Source organism: Pongo abelii, chromosome 15 (assembly GCF_028885655.2).
Source record: "Pongo abelii isolate AG06213 chromosome 15, NHGRI_mPonAbe1-v2.0_pri, whole genome shotgun sequence".
Lineage (NCBI taxonomy): Eukaryota > Metazoa > Chordata > Mammalia > Primates > Hominidae > Pongo > Pongo abelii.
In genome coordinates this window covers 77,255,943-77,276,129 of record NC_072000.2, presented here as the reverse complement: position 1 = coordinate 77,276,129, position 20,187 = coordinate 77,255,943, and the positions used below count along the sequence as shown (strand labels likewise).

Genomic DNA, 20,187 nt, shown 5'->3' with positions numbered 1-20,187 from the left:
GAAGCTATAGTGACCTGATAGAGACTGATGTATAGACTAGATGGTAGTGACTATAGAGGGACAGGAAGGAAGGCAGGGAGACCACTTAGGAGGCTGTTGCAGAGGGTGAGGAAAGAAGTGGTGTAGATTTGGTGTTACTGAGATGGGGAAATGGAGAGACATTGGTGAATTTTGGACAAAGTTCGTAGGTAAAATAGGAGTGCTGATATGTTGGATGGAGGAGTGAGGGAGTAGGAGAACTCAGTAGTGAATTGTAGGCATTTGGTTTGTACAAATAACACTTGCTTATTTAAGACACCAGGTTTTATTGTGTGAAATTGATAAAACTGTCTTTAAGAACCTGATTGGTACAAAAAAGAGAGATAGATAAATTATCCCATTTGTATTATCTAACACAGTGGTTGTCAATCAGGAGTGATTTTGCTCCCTCAAGGGGACATTTGGCCATGATTGGAGACATCTTTGGTTGTCACAACTGATCTTTGGGGGGAGTATGCTGCTGGATAGTGCATAGAGGCCAGGGTGCTACTTAAAACCACAGGCAGGACATAGGGCAGTCCCCGACAGGAGTTATCTGGTGGTATAAAAGGTCAGTGGTGCTGACATTAAGAAAGTGATCCATCTGACAGATGAAGGTTTAGTCTAACAGGACATCTGGACACTAGTGAAGTGGAAAATATATCAGGGACAAAAAAATTGAACCAAACATCAGTTTTTCCTTCATCTTTTTTTTTCTTTTTTCTTTTGAGACAGGGCCTTACTATGATGCCCAGGCTGGTTTCCACCTCCTGGGCTCATGTAATCCTCCTGTGGCCTCCCAAACTGCTGGGATTGCTGCACCTGGCCTTTTTCCTCCCTCTTTTAGTTCTGTTTTCTCCTCAAGTAATTTAGCTGGTGAACTCAGCATTCTCTTTTGACGTATTTTGTAACCTCTCTAGTGAAATGGTAAGACTTTCTGAGTTGTATTCATTTATCTTTTTTTTTTTTCTTTGGGGACTGGAGTTTTGTTCTTGTTGCTCAGGCTGGAGTGCAGTGGCGCAATCTTGGTTCACTGCAACCTCTGACTCGTGGGTTCAAGTGATTCTCCTGCCTCAGCCTCCTGAGCAGCTGGGATTACAGGTGCCCACCACCACACCTGGCTAATTTTTAGTAGAGACGGGGTTTCATCATTTTGGGCAGGCTGATCTCGAACTCCTGACCTCAGGTGATCCACCAGCCTCGGCCTCCCAAAATGCTGGGATTACAGGCATGAGCCACTGCATCTGGCCATATTCATTGATTTTTCTAGGCCTCAGTGGAACTGTACTAGGAAAACCAAAGGACTTACAGATCCTTTATTTATTTATTTATTTATTTATTTGAGACGGAATCTTGCACTGTTGCCCAGGCTGGAGTGCAGTGGTGCGATCTCAAGCTCACTATAAGCTCCGCCTCCCAGGTTCATGCCATTCTCCTGCCTCAGCCTCCTGAGTAGCTGGGACTATAGGCGCCCGCCACCACGCCTGGCTAATTTTTTGTACTTTTAGTAGAGACGGGATTTCACCGTGTTAGCCAGGATGGTCTTGATCTCCTGACCTCGTGATCTGCCTGCCTTGGCCTCCCAAAGTGATGGGATTACAGGCATGAGCACCATGCCTGGCCCAGATCCATTATTTAGAGCTCGTAATAAATGATTCATGCTCATCTATAATCTCTTGAAGCCAGAGGCAACACCTTAGCAAATAAGTTAAAGGTCAGAAGAATAAGATTTCTGGTAGTTAGAGTTATTAGTGGGGGAAGAAGATAGAATTTTCCCATCTCTTGGGTCTTGTGTGGGAGTCAGACATCTTGTTGTATTAGAATGTTAACCTGTCAGGAGAAGAAAGGTGAAACAGTAAAAGGCATTTGTTTTTCTTTGTTCTTGTGTTTTTATTTATTATTTATTTATTTATTTTTGAGATGGAGTCTTGCTCTGTTGCCAGGCTGGAGTGCAGTGGCGCGATCTCAGCTCACTGCAATCTCCACCTCTTGGGTACAGGCGTGAGCCACTGCGCCCAACAAGACTGCTTCTTTAAGAAGACCCATCGTGTAGCTTGGCGGCTTCACTTGTTTACAGTCCCAGAATAGTGTTGCTCAGAATACTGGGACTTGACTAAAAGAGATGTTATTCTAGTGGAGTTCAGGAATGGAAAATAGCAGGCCGGGCGTGGTGGCTCACGCCTGTAATCCCAGTACTTTGGGAGGCCGAGGCGGGTGGATCACTTGAGGTCAGGAATTCGAGAGCAGCCTGGCTAACATGGCAAAACCCCGTGTCTACTAAAAATACAGAAATCAGCTGGGCGTGGTGGCAGGCACCTATAGTCCCAGCTACTCAGGAGGCTGAGGCAGGAGAATCTCATGAACCCAGGAGGCGGAGGTTTCCTCTGCTATTTCCTCCCTCACTTCCTTTCTTTCTTTCTTCCTTCCCCTTCCTTTCCCCTTTCCTTCCCCTTTCCTTCCCCCCTTTCCTTCCCCCCTTCCCTCCCTCCCTCCCTCCCTCCCTTCCTTCCTTCCTTCCTTCAGATGGAGTCTCACTCTGTCACCCAGCTGGAGTGCAGTGGCACCATCTCGCCTCACTGCAACCTCTGCCTCCCGGGTTCATGCAGTTCTCCTGCCTCAGCCTCCTGAGTAGCTGGGACTATAGGCGCCTGCCACCATGCCTGACTGATTTTTGTATTTTTAGTAGAGACGGGGTTTCGCCATTGTTGACCAGGCTGGTCTCAAACTCCTCAAGTGATCTGCCTCGGCCTCCCAAAGTGCTGGGATTACAGGCATGAGACACTGCACCCGGCCCTGTATGGGAATTCTTTACCACAAACTGGGTGTACTGGTCTGCCACATGTCTGTGCCACTTCTATTTCAGGCTTGTCTGCTGTTCACTTTCTTGGCCCTGTTCTTGGCTTTCTGGTCTAGGGTAGCTTCCTGGGGCTTGTTCTTTCCAGCTCCTCTGTTTGAGATTGGCTGGTAGATAACATAACAAAAGGAAATCCTTCAGGACTTCATTCTGGTCAGTAGATCATGAGCCAGAGGGATCATAATCTTTCAAATTGTTGAATTTTCCCATTTTTCTCTTCCAATGACCAGAGTATTATAATGTAAGGACTAATTTTGGTGCAGCAGCTGGTTAGCCCTTTGGCAAGTTCTGGTCAGAATATGAATATATCTATTATTGGTTTCTTAGGTGTCATATAAATATAACAAAAAAATAGATCTTCTTAGGAGCTGTCAAAATGATAACCAATAGTTGGGTTGGTAGCAGGGCCTCCTCCTCCATCATTGCCTTTAACACAAAGAAACTCAAGTAAAAGCCCCTTTTGTTTAGTGATAGTGGTAGAGGGGAAGGCATTATATGGCGTTTACTGGGAAACACAGGGTTGAGGATGACTCAGACCAAAAGAAAGATGAAAGAAACCCTATTATGTGCCTTCAGTTTCTGCCCAGTGTCTTGTGAGCTTTTTCAGCCTGGGGATCATTCAGTTACAACAGACTCCTGGCATTTAACTTGGTAGGCTATTTTGTTTTAGTACAAGGATGTTTCAAATTTGACCCATGTAAGCCATCGAAACCACTGTGAGTCAGCTTTTTAGAGAACCTGTCTTTAACTACTTTAAGACATCTCCAGTTTGCATGATTTTCTTTTTTCTTCTGGCCTGTCAATTCCTTGAAGTGACTGATTTTTCTGGAATTGAGCAGGCATTTGGCTTTTTGAGCCAGGATTAACATAATAGACATATTTCTTATTAGTTTGACCTTCAATGTTTTCCTGTGGGTGCATCTACTGGCTGAACCACCCTTGAGTTTATCCAGGAGATTATATAGGCAGATGCGCTTCTGATGGCTGGTCAGACTTTTCTGGGGAGTCTTCCCTACTTCGGGAGGAGCTCTTATGAGATCATTTCTATCTGAGGTTAGAACTGCTAAATGTATCGAACACATCTGCTTGATGGGAAATCGGAGGAAAGATGTGGGGAGACCATGAAGAAGGGAAGAAAAACAAGGGTAAAGAAGTTTCAGGCAAGAGGAGTTGGAAAGACCTATGGAAAGAGACACAGAGGAGCTTTTGAAGGTGGGGAAGGGTGGATGCTTCCCTGGAGAATGTTTTGTTCATTTTCCCCTTCTTTTCTTGTTTTTTCTTTTTTTTGAGATGGAGTTTCACTCTTGTCGCCCAGGCTGGAGTGCAGTGGTGCAATCTTGGCTCACTACAACCTGGGTTCAAGTGATTCTCCTGCCTCAGCCTCCCAAGTAGCTGGGATTACAGGCACCCGCCACCATGCCCGGCTAAGTTTTGCATTTTTAGTAGAGACGGGGTTTCATCATGTTGGCCAGGGTGGTCTCGGACTCTTGATCTCAGGTGATCTGCCCACCTTGGCCTCCCAAAGTGCTGGGATTATAGGCGTGAGCCACTGCACCTGGCCCATTTTGCCCCTCTTTTCAATGGCTTTTGGCTAGCATTGAAGAGCCTCTGTTGACTGTTTTATATGGTCAGCTTGGTCATAGCTGGAGTTCTTGGGGCAGAGAAGTTTTCTAGCTGTACATAAGTAGCTGACCTCTGGCTTGACTTCACTGGAGGATAATTGGACTTCCAGATAGCTTCTAGAATTTTCAGTCCCTTCCTGATTTCCTTCTACTTGAGACTAGGTTATTACTGTCTTTCCCAGGAAATTTGACTCTAGATGTTAGAATACTTGAAAAGAACTGCCAGAGCCTTGTTCTAGCATGAAGTCACAGACCCTCAGGTTCAAGTGAAGGGGCAGCATGATCCTGAGCAATCCAGAATTCAAAGAGTATCCTAGAAATTCCTCTACTTTCCAGCTCAATCCCTTCTGTCTCATGAATATGTTATCTACACAGCTAAACTGTCATCTCTCATAATTTTTTCTTTCAGAGCGCTCAATACAGTTTATGTGTATCATTCTACAGCAGGCATAAATATTTATTGAATTGTCAATTGCATGCTTTGTGAGTTTTGGTAATATCTCTGAAAAAATGATTTAAAGTGAAAACTCAGATTAAATGACACTAGGGAGGAATGGCAGAGGCCTTCATTCCCTGGAATGAAGCTCTCTTTTCTGTTTATCTAAGTAGAGGCTTTTTGAGGATCCCACAGTTCTTCTTTTTTTTTTTTTTGAGATGAAATCTCCCTCTGTTGCCCAGGCTGGAGTGCAGTGGCACGATCTCAGCTCACTGCAACCTCCGCCTCCCGGGTTCAAGCAATTCTCCTGTCTCAGCCTCCCAAGTAGCTGGGACTACAGGCACACACCACCACGTCCAGCTAATTTTTTAATTTTTAGTAAAGACGGGGTTTCATGACATTAGTGAGGCTGGTCTAGGACTCCTGACCTCAGGTGATCCACCCGCCTCAGCCTCCCAAAGTGTTGGGGTTACAAGCATGAGGCACCGTACCTGGCCCCATGGTTCTTTTTGCATCCCCATTCTGGCGTGGTGACTCATGGGTTTAGTTTGTAATTGGTAGGTCATTGGGTGCACTATAATTTTTTTCCCTATGTCTCAGTTAACTGTTACCTACATCTGTGATATTTGACAGACAATCTACCTACCTCTTCCCCTTTTCCTTTCTTTCTCTCCCTACCTTTCCCTTTGCTTCTCCCCAACTCTCCACTTGTTTCATGAATTAAGAAATTAAATCAGTGGGATTCAGGCATGAACCACAGTGCCCAGCTATTTTTTAATTTTTAATAGAGATGGGGTCTTGCTATGTTGCCCAGGCTGGTCTCAAAGTCCTGGCCTCACATGATCCTTCTGCCTCGGCCTCCCAAAGAGCTGGGATTACAGGCATGAGCCACCACACTGGGCCATATCATTCTTTTGAAGAAGATTGAATGTTTTCTTATGCATTATATATATATATGTTATATATATGCAATCTTATTATAGGTTTCTTTTTTTTTTTCTCTTAAAACAATGTTTTAGGCCAGACATGGTGGCTCACGCCTGTAATCCCAGCACTTTGGGAGGCAGAGGCAGGTGGATCACCTGAAGTTAGGAGTTTGAGACCAGCCTGGCCAACATGGTAAAACCCTATTTCTACTAAAAATACAAAAAAATTAGCCTGGCATGGTGGTAGGCACCTGTAATCGCAGCTACATGGAAGGCTGAGTCACTAGAATCGCTTGAACCTGGGAGGTGGAAATTGCAGTGAGCCAAGATCATGCCACTGCACTCCAGCCTGGGCGACAGAGCAAGACTCCATCTCAAAAATTAAAATAAAATAAAATAAAATAAAAATAAAACAAAACAATCTTTTGAGAAGGGGTCTCACTCTGTTGCCCAGGCTGGATTGCAGTGGTGTGATCTCAGCTCCCTGCAACCTCTGCCTCCCTGGCTCAAGCCATCCTTCCACCTCAGCCTCCTGAGTAGCTGAGACTACAGGCATGTGCCACCACTCCCGGTTAATTTTTTGTATTGTTAGTAGAGATAGGGTTTTGCCATGTTGCCCATTCTGGTCTCGAACTCCTGACCTTGAGTGATCTGCTCGCCTAGGCCTCCCGAAGTGCTGGGATTACAGGTGTGAGCCACCTCCCTAGCCATATGGGTTTCTTTCTTTTTCTTTTTTTTTTTTTTTTTTTTTGAGACAGTGGCTCGCTTTGTCACCCAGGCTGGAGTGCAGTGGCACAATCTCAGCTCACTGCAACCTCCACCTCCCCGGTTCAAGTGATTCTCCTGCCTCAACTTCCTGAGTAGCTGGGATCACAAGCGCGTGCCACCATGCCTGGCTAATTTTTTGCATTTTTTTTTTGTTTTTTTGAGACAGAGTTTCACTCTTGTTGCCCAGGCTGGAGTGCGATGGTGCGATCTCGGCTCACTGCATCCTTTGCCTTCTGGTTCAAGTGATTCTCCTGCCTCAGCCTCCCGAGTAGCTGGGATTACAAGCATGTGCCACCATAGCCAGCTAATTTTGTATTTTTAGTAGAGAAGGGGTTTCTCCACATTGGTCAGGCTGGTCTCGAATTCCCGACCTCAGGTGATCTGCCTGCCTCGGCCTCCCAAAGTGCTGGGATTACAGATGTGAGCCACTGCGCCTGGCCAATTTTTTGTATTTTTAGTAGAGACAGGGTTTCACCATGGTGGCCAGCCTAATCTCAAACTCCTGACCTCAGGTGATCCTCCCACCTCTGGCCTCCAAAAGTTCTGGGATTACAGGTGTGACCCACTGTGCCAGCCTAGGTTTCTTTTTCAATTCAAAAGATACATCCTTTTGAGGGAGGGAGTGGTAAGTATTGAATAAGGATCCTCCTTGTTCAATTATCCCTATTTCTCTGTTTTTTTTTGAGACATGTTGCTCTGTTGCCTAGGCTGGAGTGCAGTGGCACCATCATAACTCAAGCAATCTTCCCACATCAGCCTCCCAAGTAGCTGGGACTATAGGCATGTACCACCATGCCCAGCTAACTGATTGATTTTTGTAGAGATGAGGTCTCACTATATTGCCCAGGCTGGTCTCTAATTCCTGGACTCAAGTCGTGCTCTGGTCTTGGCCTCCTGAAGTGCTGGGATTAAAGGCATGAGCCACCATGCTCGGCCTATCCTTATTCCCTTAATGAAGCATTTATTGGAAACCTTCCCTAAGGAGAGTTTTGTTTTGTTTTGTTTTGTTTTGAGATGGAGTCTCGCTCTTGCCCAGGCAGGAGTGCAGTGGTGCAATCTCCATTCACTGCAACCTCTGCTTCCTGGATTCAAGTGATTCTCCTGCCTCAGCCTCCTGAGTAGCTGGGATTACAGGCACATGCCACCACACCCACCTAATTTTTGTATTTTTAGTAGAGTTGGGGTTTCACCATGTTGGTCAGGCTGGGCTCGAACTCCTGACCTTGTGGTCCGCCTGCCTCGGCCTCCCATAGTGCTGAGATTACAGGCGTGAGCCTCCGCACCCAGCCTCCCTAAGGAGAGCTTTTACTTGGGATAATGAAATTTCCAGCTGATGGTGATGACTCTGGCTTGGGGCAAACCAGCAATGATGTCAGTCAGCATGCCTCTAGCATTTACTACAAGTTATTCTGGGCCTCCACTGTGCTAAGTGCCTGATGTACATCATCTTATTTAATTTTTGCAGAAATCCAGTGAAGTAGATTGTGTTGTTATCTTCATTGTAGAGATGAATAACAGAGCCCCAGAGGGGTTGAATAAAGTTATCCTAAAGTCAGTGGATGATAGAGTGAGGTTGGTTGAACCTTTGATGGTGATACTATACCATTCCCTCCCCCAGAGGATATAGCGTCTAGACATTTTGTGCTGTGTTCATTCATTTATTGATCAATTGTGTCTTGATTTCCTATTTTGTGTCAGGCACTGTGCTAGGGTTACGGTGGTGAACAACACAGACCATATCTCTGCCAGCCTGGAGTACATTCTAGTTGGGGTGTTTAGTGCTGGAAGAGTGGGAAAACGTTAACAGAAGTGGTGAGTGGGAATGGAGGCTTTGAGCAAGAGAAGGGTTGAGTCAGTTGCCCAGGGTATGATTTAAACCTAGCTCTCTTTTCTAGCCTGGTTTGTGTAGCTTAGCTTTTACTATTAAGTCCTTTCTTAGACCTCAGAATCATTCCAGAATGAAAGACCATTCTGCTTGCTGACAGGCCTTTACTAGAGCTTACATCTGTTTTCACAGCTGGCCAAATATGGATATGCTATGCCACTTAAAAAGGCGGCTGCATCTCCCATCCAGAAGCTCCTCAGAAAGTTCCCTTGAGGATGAGGTGGGGCTTGGGGATGACTCGGTATTTCCAGTGTGTCCTCAGAATTCATCTTTGCCTTGGAAAGCTTTTTATTCAGATATAAATGGATTGCTGAACTGGGTGTGTTGGGTGTGGTTAGAGAAACTGAAGAGGGGGCTAAAAATGACTTTTTTTAAAAAAAGAATTTCTTTGTGGACCATCTCTGCATAGAAACACTTTTATTAGGCCAGGCATGGTGGCTTACGCCTGTAATCCCAGCACTTTGGGAGGCTGAGACAGACGGATCACTTGAGGTCAGGGGTTCGAGACCAGCCTGACCAACATGGAGAAACCCCATCTCTACTGAAAATACAAAATTAGCTGGGTGTGGTGGCGCATGCCTGTAATCCCAGCTACTCAGGAGGCTGAGGCAGGAGAATCACTTGCACCCGGGAGGCAGAGGTTGCGGTGAGCCGAGATTGTGCCATTACACTCCAGTCTGGGCAACAAGAGTGAAACTCCGTCTCACACACAAAAAAATAAAAAAACACTTTTATTTCTGCTAGGATAGGAGAGGAGCTGCAGGCAGTCTCTGTGAAGCAAAGTGTCAGAAGCACCACTGGTAGTTACAAGACATGGAGAGGAATTCCTGACCTCAAGTAATGGAACACTTCGGGGACACTAGAGTGGAAGAAAGTGATCTTTGCCCCTGCCAAATGTGCTCAGTGTGTTTGTGAGACCAACCCCGTGACTTCAGTGTCTTCAGAAAACATTTGATTGAGAAATGACTGTGTTTTTATGTGAAACTCTAGCAACATGTACATGGATAAACATGAGGTATACATGCCCTTTAGGATAGAATGAAAAGAAATTTTCTAAACTTGCTGTGTTGAGGAAACAGGTTTAATAGAACTTAAACTTTGCTATTGGAAGGAAATCTCCTTATCATTTGGACTTTAAAATAGACTGGCTACTGATCTGTTTAACATAGTTTAGGTAAAATCCTGTTTGAAATTTAGGCCATGGGGTTGGGCTCAGTGGCTCACACCTAAAATCCCAAGTGCTTTGGGAGGCCAAGGAAGGAGTATTGCCCGAGGCCAGGAGTTCAAGACCAGCCTGGGCAACATAGAGAGACCCTGTCTCTACAAAAAATAAAAAAGTTTAGCCAGCTATGGTGGTGCACGCCAGTAGTCCTCCTAGCTACCCGGGAGGGTGAGGCCAGAGATTGACTGAGTCTGAGAGGTTGAGGCTGCAGTGAACCACTGTATTCCGACCTGGGCAACAGAGCAAGACCTGTCTTTAGAAAAAAAAAATTGGAGGAATGTATGATTGTAGTTGGTACAGATTAAATCCTTTTTTCCCAGGGGCCAGTACTGAAAAGACCTTGGTGCCAAACTACTTTTCTTAAGAGTGTTTTCCAGGTTTGTTGGGGTTTAACTTCTAGAGTCTCTGACTGTGCTGTGTTGAACTTCCTTCCTTCCAAGGCTCTTTAGTTCCTTACTCACCTCTTGGTTTCCCTTTTCAGGCCTCCTTGGAACAAAGCTGGTGCATGGTCTTTCATTCTAGAATGATTCTGTGAGGGCTTAGAAGGAATCTCTCGAGGGAGAACATCATCATTCCCTCGGCCTGCTTGGGTCACAGGTTGACTGCTGGACACTTTTCACTACCACGAACTATTCTGAATTCTAAATTGGGGCCAGGCGCAGTGGCTCATCCCTGTAATCTCAGCACTTTGAGAGGCCAAGGCAGGCAGATCACCTGAGGTCAGGGAGTTCGAAACCAGCTGGACAACATGGTGAAACCCCGTCACTACTAAAAATACAAAAAATTACCTGGGTATGGTCGCGTGTGCCTGTAGCCCCAGCTACTCAGGAGGCTGAGGCAGGAGAATTGCTTGAACCTGGGAAGCAGAGGTTGCAGTAAGCTGAGATTGTGGCACTGCACTCCAGCCTGGGCGACAGAGTTAGACTCTGTCTCAAAAAAAAAAAAAAAGGAACTGGGGTGGGGGATCATGAGTACAGTTATATTTCATTTTACAGACTCTTCTTAGGAGTCTATACAAAGTAAAAAGCTTTGGGTGAATTGGAGGGAGAGAGAGAGGTGCTGCTGGGTTTTGTAAAGGTTTTTAGACAGTCTTACTCTGTTGGCCAGGTTGGAGTGCAGTGGTGCAATCTCGGCTCACTGCAACCTACACGTCCTGGGTTCAAGTGATTCTCCTGCCTTAGCCTGCCGAGTAGCTGGGATTACAGGCATGTGCCACCACAGCCAGCTAATTTTTATATTTTTAGTAGAGATGGGGTTTCACCACTTTGGCCAGGCTGGTCTTGAACTCCTGGCTTCAAGTGATCAACCTTCCTAGGCCTCCTAAAGTGCTAGGATTACAGGCGTGAGCCACCATGCCCAGCCTCATAAAGATTAATACAATATTAGATAGTTACTAAGAGCCAGCTATAAAGCCAGTATGAATAATAATGTATTTTGGCCGGGCGCGGTGGCTCACGCCTATAATCCCAGGACTTTGGGAGGCCGAGGCGGGAGGATCACGAGGTCAGGAGATCGAGACCATCCTGGCTAACGTGGTGAAACCCAGTCTCCACTAAAAATACAAAAAATTCTCCGGGCCTGGTGGCAGGCGCCTGTAGTCCCAGCTACTCCAAAGGCTGAGGCAGGAGAATGGCCTGAACTGGGGAGGCGGAGCTTGCAGTGAGCTGAGATCGCGCCACTGCTCTCCAGCCTGCGCGACAGAGTGAGACTCCGTCTAATAAAAAAAAAATAATAATAATGTGTTTTGATTAGCAGGAGAAGGTTATCTGATGCAAGCAGTGAGATCTTTCATTTTAGGTAGAATTCATTTAGATCTTACCACATTGCTGAATCAGCCCCCAAATGAGCAATTCACACGTGTGAGTCCAGCTGCTGCTGCTGTGCACCTGGGTGTTTTCCCAGTGGGCTGGTCTTTAATAATGGTTCACATATCGAGTGCTTACTCCATGCCAGGCACTGTGCTATGCCTTTTACATACTTTATCTCTTTTAGTCCGCTGAGTGTCGCTAGGAGCTGGACATCTGTTATTATCTCATTTCCCTGAGGCGTTGAGTAGTTAAGTAACTTTCCCAAGACCGCACCATGGTTTCAAAGCCTGTAGTGGTATTCAGGTGTTTTGGACTCGCCTGAGGCCTAGCAAGCTCGGGGAAGATGGAAGGCAAAAGTTGGGGAGGGGTGGCTTTGGTATCCCTCCTGCGTTTGCTGTTGGTAAGGCCAGTGACCATTTCAAACATGTTGTCGACTTGGATGGGGTGGCCAGTTGGCCAAGCTCAGGGCCAGGTAACCTATTTAACTCCAGGATTGGAGCACTGTGGGGTCACTGAGTGTAGACAAGCCGAACAAGTAGAGCTGGAGCTTCGTTCCTTCCTGGCCCCTTCCTTCCTTCATCAAAGGGAATCTTCTTATTTTTCTCTACCTTTGCCTCCCTGACTGAAAACCAGTCTTGCTACCACCTAGGCTAGGCTGTTCTCTCCTTTCTGGCTTAGGGAAAAATACTCATGTGTTAAGGATGAATTTAGTAGTATATCAGGAAGCAAAGTAACATGAAAGGCAGAGAACTGTGGCAGAGAAGTGTGGTTTCAGTGTGCCAGCATTTTCCCGCGTATCTGTTTATTTGATTAAATAGCACCTGCAAAGATGGTTATAGCCTCCTTTTTTTTTTTTTTTTCTTTTTTTTTTTTGAGATGGGGTCTCACTGTCACCCAGGCTGGAGTACAGTGGCGTGATCTCGGCTCACTGCAAACTCTGCTCAGGCTCAAGCAATTCACCCACCTCAGCCTCCTGAGTAGTTGAGATTACAGGCACGTGCCACAACGCCCCGCCAATTTTTTGTATTTTTAGTAGAGATAGGGTTTTGCTAGGTTGCCAAGGCTGGTCTCAAACCCCTGGGCTCAAGTGATCCATCTGCTTTGGCCTCCCACAGTGCTGGGATTACAGGTATGAGCCACTGCACCTGGCCTAGCCTCCTTTCACATGACAAAAATGCAGTCGGTGCATGTTAAGGGCTTGTTCACTGCTTGTCAGTAGAAAAAACAGCCTGGAGCTTTGCGTTCCTCCTTCTAGGAGTATTATTTGCATTGGACTCATCTATAGGCCCAACACATGGACATCCACACTTGACACACCCCTGGACACCAAATGGCTAAGTGGTATCACCAAATGCAGACAAGGAGTGTTTTCTTTCCATCCCATATGAGTTTTATATATATATATATATATATAGTACATCATTTGGTGGACACTTAATATGAATCCCGAGACATTTAATTCTGTACCTAAATGTTCCCCCATCCCCACTTTCAGGTGCCTGCTCTTAGATACTCAGGATAGCAGTGGCTGTTTTGTTTGTAAAGAGTCGCGACAGAGTAGATTTCCATGGGGAGAAAATCCCTAAGCCTGGTCTTCCATACCAGGCCTGGTGGAGCAGGTGGATGGCTCTTCCAGGAGCCACCCTGACCTCACCTGACTCTGTGCCGGTAGAGCTTTACTGAGCTTTTGTTTTGTTTCTCTTGCTGGCCGACTTAGCAGCTTGGAACCAGGCTGGCTGAGTGACACGGGTCCGAAATGGGCTATTCTGTGTAACTTCTTGTTTCTCTCTGTTGTCTGCTAGATCAGTTAGCCCATCACCAAGTTTATGAAATGCTGCTGTGTGTTCAGCCCTGTGGAAGATGTATGATGGGAAAAGCGTTTAAGGTACCTGGGTACCTAGCAAGGTGCCTGGCGTTTATTCACTCACTCATTTACTCAGCAGCTGCACACTGAACTCCTCCTGTGTGTCAGGCGGTGTCCTGAGTGCTCTGCATGTAAAGATAAGGTAGACACGGCCCTGCCCTCATGGCTCTAGTGAAGGGCACTGTCACTGCAGCCGGCATTCAGTGAACTGTTAGTATTATCAGGAATATTCAGGCTCTTAATAATGAAACAATAGTGATGTCATTAATAGAATAATGCGTGGTTTACTTTTTTTTTTTTCTTTTTCCAGTTAGAGTCTTGCTCTGTTGCCCAGGCTGGAGTGCAGTGGCATGATCTCGGCCCACTGCAACCTCCACCTCCTGGGCTCAAGTGATTCTCGTGTCTCAGCCTCCTGAGTAGCTAGGACTATAGGCGTGAACCACTATGCCCAGCTAATTTTTTGATTTTGTAGAGTTGGGGTCTTGCTATGTTGCTTAAGGTAGTCTTGAATTCCAGGGCTCAAGCGATCCTCCTGTCATGGCCTCCCAAAGCACGGGGATTTGGTTTACTATCTTGATGAGATTATAGGAAACAAAGGTTTATCATATTTTCACACTGAGTGGTCTGCATATTTCTCTGTTATCAAACCAGCAGACTCTTGAGAATCAGCAAGGTGTTCACCTCTATAATCCCAGCACTTTGGGAGGCGGAGGGGCAGATCACCTGAAGTCAGGAGTTTGAGACCAGCCTGGCAAACATGGCGAAATCCCATCTCTACTAAAAGTACAAAAAAAATTAGCTGGGTGTGGTGACATTTGCCTGTAATACCAGCTACTCTGGAGGCTGAGGCGGGAGAATGGCTTGAATCCAGAAGGCGGAGGTTGCAGTGAACCGAGATTGTGCCCCTGGACTCCAGCCTGGGTGACAGAGTGAGATCCTATCTCAAAGAAAAGAAAAAAAGGGCCGGGCACAGTGGTCACGCCTGTAATCCCAGCGCTTAGGGAGGCCGAGGCGGGCGGATCACGAGGTCAGGAGATTGAGACCATCCTGGCTAACACGGTGAAACCCCATCTCTACTAAAAATACAAAAAATTAGTTGGGCATGGTGGCGGGCGCCTGTAGTCCCAGCTACTCTGGAGGCTGAGGCAGGAGAATGGCGTGAACCTGGGAGGCGGAGCTTGCAGTGAGCCGAGATTGCGCCACTGCACTCCAGCCTGGGCGACAGAGCTAGACTCTGTCTCAGAAAAAAAAAAAAAGAAGAAAAAAGAAAAAAAAAGACAAAAATAAGCAACGTGTTTTATTCTCTGTTGGCTGGAAGATACTTGATGTGAAGCTTCCTCACTCCTTTGGTTGCAGTAGCCATAAGCTCTTTGAATTAGGAGCTTTGACCCTGGGCTACTAAAAATACAAAAATTAGCCGGGCATGACAGCGCATGCCTGTAATCCCAGCTACTCGGGAGTTTGAGGTGAGAGAATCACTTAAACCCAGGAGGTGGAGGTTGCAGTGAGCCAAGATCATGCCACTGCACTCCAGCCTGGGCAACAGAGCAAAGACTCCGTCTCAAAAAAACAAAAACAAAACCAAAAACTGTATTGAGATGTAATTCACATACCATAATATTCACCAGTTTAAAGTATATAATTCAGTATTTTTAGTATGTTCATAAAGTTGTACAGTCCTTACCACTATCTAATTCTGGAATATTTTCATCTTTCCAAATAGAAACCCAGCTTTAGCAGTCTCTCCCTCCTCCCTCCTTCCTCTAGCCTCTAGCAACCACTAATCTACTTGCTGTCTATGAATCTGCCTGCTCTGGACGTTTCATATAAATGGAGTCATACACTATGTGGTCTTTTGTGTGTGGCTCCTTTCACTTACCATGTTTTCAAGGGTTATCTGTGTTGTAGCATGTATCAGCACTTCATTCTTTTTTGTTGTTGTTACCCCAGTAGTGTCAAGCAAATATTATTTGATAGCCAGCTACGTTCATTTCACAAAAACGTTTTCCCAACATTTCTACCTAAATGTTATTAGGTAATAGTGAAATTTGTATTCTTTCTTTCTTTTTTTTTTTCCCGAGATGGAATCTCGCTTTGTCGCCCAGGCTGGAGTGCAATAGTGTGATGTCAGCTCACCGCAACCTCTGCTTCCTGGGTTCAAGCGATTCTCCTGTCTCAGCCTCCTGACTAGCTGGAATTACCGGCATGTGCCACCACGCCTGGCTAATTTTGTATTTTTAGTAGAGACGGGGCTTCTCCATGTTGGTCAGGCTGGTCTCGAACTCCCGACCTCAGATGATCTGCCCATCTCGGCCTCCCAAAGTGCTGGGATTACAGGTGTGAGCCACTGCGCCCGGCCGAAATTTGTATTATTTCTCTAGGGAAAATATTTGCACTTTAGCCTCTCCATATGATAATTAGGGGTGGGAGGTAGGTACAGAACTCTCACTTGTCCACGTTATAAGCACATTTGGAGGGTAGGATTATTAGTCAATACTTTGGAAATATACAGAATATTACAAATTCTATAATTGTGAAAAGCATTTCTCATCTTTAGATGAGATCCAGTGTGTTCAGTGGGGTATGGCTGTAGACAGTGTCTTTAGAATAAGAGAAATGTGACTGTATTTTACATGCTTTTCTCATTCTTTCAGTCTAAGGTTAAGTAAGTGAAACTTAAATAAAAGACTACTGTGGATTTTAGGAAAATCTGCTATCTTAATAGTTTTTCTTCACTAAAAAGTTAATTGAAATGATTCAGGATACAATTTCCAATAGAATCTTTCAGATGTATGATTCCCTTCAAATTTGCTAGTCTTATCTATTTTCTGACCAACCTAATAAGTAAATAGGGAAATAGTATAGTGAAAAAAAGAAAAAAACAACGAATACTAGGTCAGTAGATATTGCTTCAATACAGTGAACAACATTTCGCAACAGCAGGAATATGCAGTCTTGTGTAGCATTCAAAGCCCCCTCTGAAGTTTAAGAAGCAAAGATTTAGGAAGACTGAAAGGAGGAAGTGGCACAGTCATGACAGAAAACAATCAAGGCATAGATAGGAATTTCTGCCAAGTCAGGTCAAAGTAAGAACATGTGTAAGAAATGTCCCAAAGGTGAGAATAACTGACACATATTGAAGCAAGGGGTGGAAGTGGCTCACTCCTTTTTATGGCTGCATAGTAACTCAGTGTATGGATATACCACATTTTATCAGTTGATGGGTATTGGGCTGTTTTCACTTTTTTGGCTGTTATGGATAATGCTGCTGTGAACATTGATGTACTTAGAAGATTTGTGTGGACATGTGTTTTCAGTTCTCTTGGGTATATAGCTAGATGTGGACAAGCTGTTTTCCGGACTGGCTATGTGATTTTACGTTCCCACCAGAAGTGCATGAACATTGTGATTCTGTACATCCTTGCCAATGCTTGTTGTCTTTTTTTTTTTTAGAGACAGGGCTTCTCTCTGTCACCTATCCTGGAGTGCAGTGGTGCAATCATGGTTCACTGTAGCCTCGAACTCCTGAGCTCACACGATCCTCTTGCTTCAGCCTCCTGAGTAGCTAGGATTACAGGCGCATACCACCATGCCCAGCTAATTTTTAATTTTTTTTTGTAGAGACAGAGGTCTCACCATGTTGCCCAGGCTGGTCTCAAACTCCTGGCCTCAAGCTATCCTCTCTTTTTTGCCTCCCAAAGTACTGGGATTATAGGCCTGAGCCACTGCTCCCAGCCGTTTGTTGTCTTGTGAATATGAAATGATAGCTCACTGTAGTTTTGCTTTGCATTTCTCTAATGACTCAGGACTTGGAGCATCTTTTCAGATGCTTATTTGTTGCTTGCATATCTTTTATGGAGAAATGTCTATTCAAATTCTTTGCCTACTTTTTAATTGGGTTGCTTATCTTCATTGTTGAATTGTAAGATTTCTTTGTATGTTTGGAATACTAGTCTTATTAGATTTATTTTATTTTATTTTATTTTATTTTTTTGAGACAGGTTCTTGTTCTGTCACCCAGACTGGAGTGCAGTGGCACAATCTCGGCTCACTGCAGTCTGCCTCCCGGGTTCAAGTGATTCTCCTGCCTCAGCCTCCCAAGTAGCTGGGATTACAGGCATGTGCCACCACACCCGGCTAATTTTTGTGTTTTTAGTAGAGACGGGGTTTCACCATGTTGGCCAGGCTGGTCTCGAACTCCTGGCCTCAAGTGATCTGCCTGCCTGGGCCTCCCAAAGTGCTGAGATTACAGACATGAGCTACCATGCCCGCCTCTTTGTTTATTTTAATGAGACGGATGACACTGTGTTTCCCAGGGTGGCTGCAAACTCCTGGGCTCAAACGGTCCTCCTGCCTCAGCCTCCTTGAGTGTCTGAGATTACAAATGGATGCCACCATGCCTGGCTCCGTATCAGATATTTGATCTACAAATATTTTCTTCCATTCTGTAAGTTGTCTTTTCATTGTCTTTTTTTTTTTTGAGTCAGGGTCCCACTTTGTCACCCAGTCTGGATCACAGTTCACTATAACCTCCAACTCCTGGGCTTGAGCCATCTTCCCACCTCAGCCTCCGGAGTAGCTGGGACTACAGGCATGCACTCAGCTATTTATTTATTTATTGATTTGAAATGGAGTTTCGTTCTCGTTGCCCAGGCTGGAGTGCAATGGTGCGATCTCTGCTCACTGCAACCTCTCTGCTTCCCGGGTTCAAGTGATTCTCCTGCCTTAGCCTCCTGAGTAGCTGGGATTATAGGCATGTGCCACCACGCCCAGCTAATTTTGTATTTTTGTAGAGATGGGGTTTGTCCATGTTGGTTAGGCTGGTCTCGAACTCCTGACCTCAGGTGATCTGCCTGCCTTGGCTTCCCAAAGTGTTGGGATTACAGGTGTGAGCCACCGCACCTGGCCTCATTTTTTATTTTTTGTAGTGACACAGGGTCTTGTTATGTTGCCAGACTGCACTTGAACTTCTAGGCTCAAGCAGTCCTCCTGCCTTGGTCTCTCAAGGTGTTGGGATTATAGCCACTGCTCCTGGCTAGATCAAGTCTGATTTATCTATTTTTTCTTTTTATTTAGTTATTTATTTTTAAATTTTTAATATTTTAAAAATTTTTAGCAGAGACAGGATTTCACCATGTTGCCCAGGCTGGTCTTGGACTCCTGAGCCACCTCACTCGGCCCCACCCCCCTTTCTTTTTTTTTTTTTGAGGCAGGGTCTCATTCTGTTGCCCATGCTGGAGTGCAATAGCACTATCACAGCTCACTGCAGCCTCAAACTTCTGGGCTCAAGGGATCCTCCCTCCTCAGCCTCCTGAAGTGCCACTGTTACATGCATGAACCACCACACCTGGCCTTATCTGTTTTTTCTTTTGTTACTTGTGCTTGTGTTGTCCTATCTAAGGAACTATAGACTAATCCAAAGTCACAAAGGTTAATTACTTTGTTTTCCTCTAAGAGTTTTACGGTTTTAGCTCTTTTTTTTGTTTGTTTTTTTTTTCTTTTCTTTTTCTTTTTATAGTTTTAGCTCTTTTCATGGCCGCTAAGTTATTTCCCTGACTAAAGCTTCAGAGGTTCCTTTGAGCTGTTTGCTAAGGGTGGAGGTGGGGAGCTATTATCCTGCGACTTCCTTTCTTTGACAATTCAATCAAGTTCCTTGTCCCTGGGAAGCACTTATTCTTGTAGGTGTTTCTAGTGCTTTTACAGTTTCTGTATTTCATAGTCTTTTTATTTTTTATTTTTTTGCAGGTAACAAATGAAGAAGACTTCATTAGAAAATTGGACTGCAAACCTGATCAGCATCTGAAAGTGGTTTCCATTTTTGGAAATACTGGCGATGGAAAGTCTCATACTCTCAACCACACTTTCTTTTATGGTCGTGAAGTCTTTAAAACCTCCCCCACCCAGGAGTCCTGCACTGTGGGAGTGTGGGCAGCCTATGACCCAGTTCACAAAGTAGCAGTGATCGATACGGAAGGGCTCCTGGGGGCCACCGTGAATCTAAGCCAGAGAACACGGCTGCTGCTTAAGGTCCTGGCCATCTCAGACCTCGTCATTTATCGAACTCATGCAGACCGGCTGCATAACGACCTCTTCAAATTCCTTGGGGATGCCTCAGAAGCTTATCTGAAGCACTTCACCAAGGAGCTCAAGGCCACCACTGCTCGCTGTGGCCTGGATGTCCCTTTATCCACCCTGGGCCCTGCAGTTATCATCTTCCATGAGACCGTGCACACCCAGCTACTGGGCTCTGGTGAGAGATGGGGTACAGTGTCACAACTCAACCTTTATGGGTACAAGGAGGCAGCTATTTGGGCTGCAATAGCAGCTTGTTGGTAGTGGATTGCCCAGAAAGATTTCTGTCCAAAGAAGACATAGAAAGTGTTTCAAGGAGGATGGAGTGATCAAACATGTCAATCTGCTTATAGGTCAACTAGCATAAAGATTGAGAATTGCCAATTGGCTTTGGCAATATATAAGTCCTTAGTGATCTGGATAAGACCTGTTCCCTGAGATGGTGGGGGGTAAAAGTTTGATCAGAGTGGGATCAAGAGAAAATAGGAGGAAGCCAGGTACAGTGGCAAGTGCCTGTAATTCTAGCTACTTGGGAGGCTCATGTGGGAGAATCCCTTGAGCCCAAGAGTTAGAGATCAGCCTGGGCAACATAGTGAGGCCGTGTCTCTAAAAAAAAAAATAAGATTAGGAGAAGAATTACTTTATTCAACTCTTTGACAGAGTTCTATAAAGCAAAGAAGAACAATGAGATTGTAGTTGGAGGCTGATGTGG

At 45.3% G+C, this 20,187-nt stretch overlaps 1 protein-coding gene across 11 annotated transcripts in view; it reads left to right on the top strand.

The window, feature by feature from the left end:
* The window catches only part of ZFYVE1 (zinc finger FYVE-type containing 1), a 52,949-nt gene that overhangs the window by 8,559 nt on the left and 24,203 nt on the right, over nucleotides 1-20,187 (top strand). For all 11 annotated transcript variants that reach the window (XR_010136850.1, XM_009249235.4, XM_054529595.2 and 8 more), the window contains 1 exon segment: nucleotides 19,149-19,653. Coding sequence is in view for 10 of the 11 variants with exons in the window: in XM_009249235.4 (XP_009247510.1) it covers nucleotides 19,149-19,653 (505 nt within the window). In the remaining variant the exon portion in view is untranslated.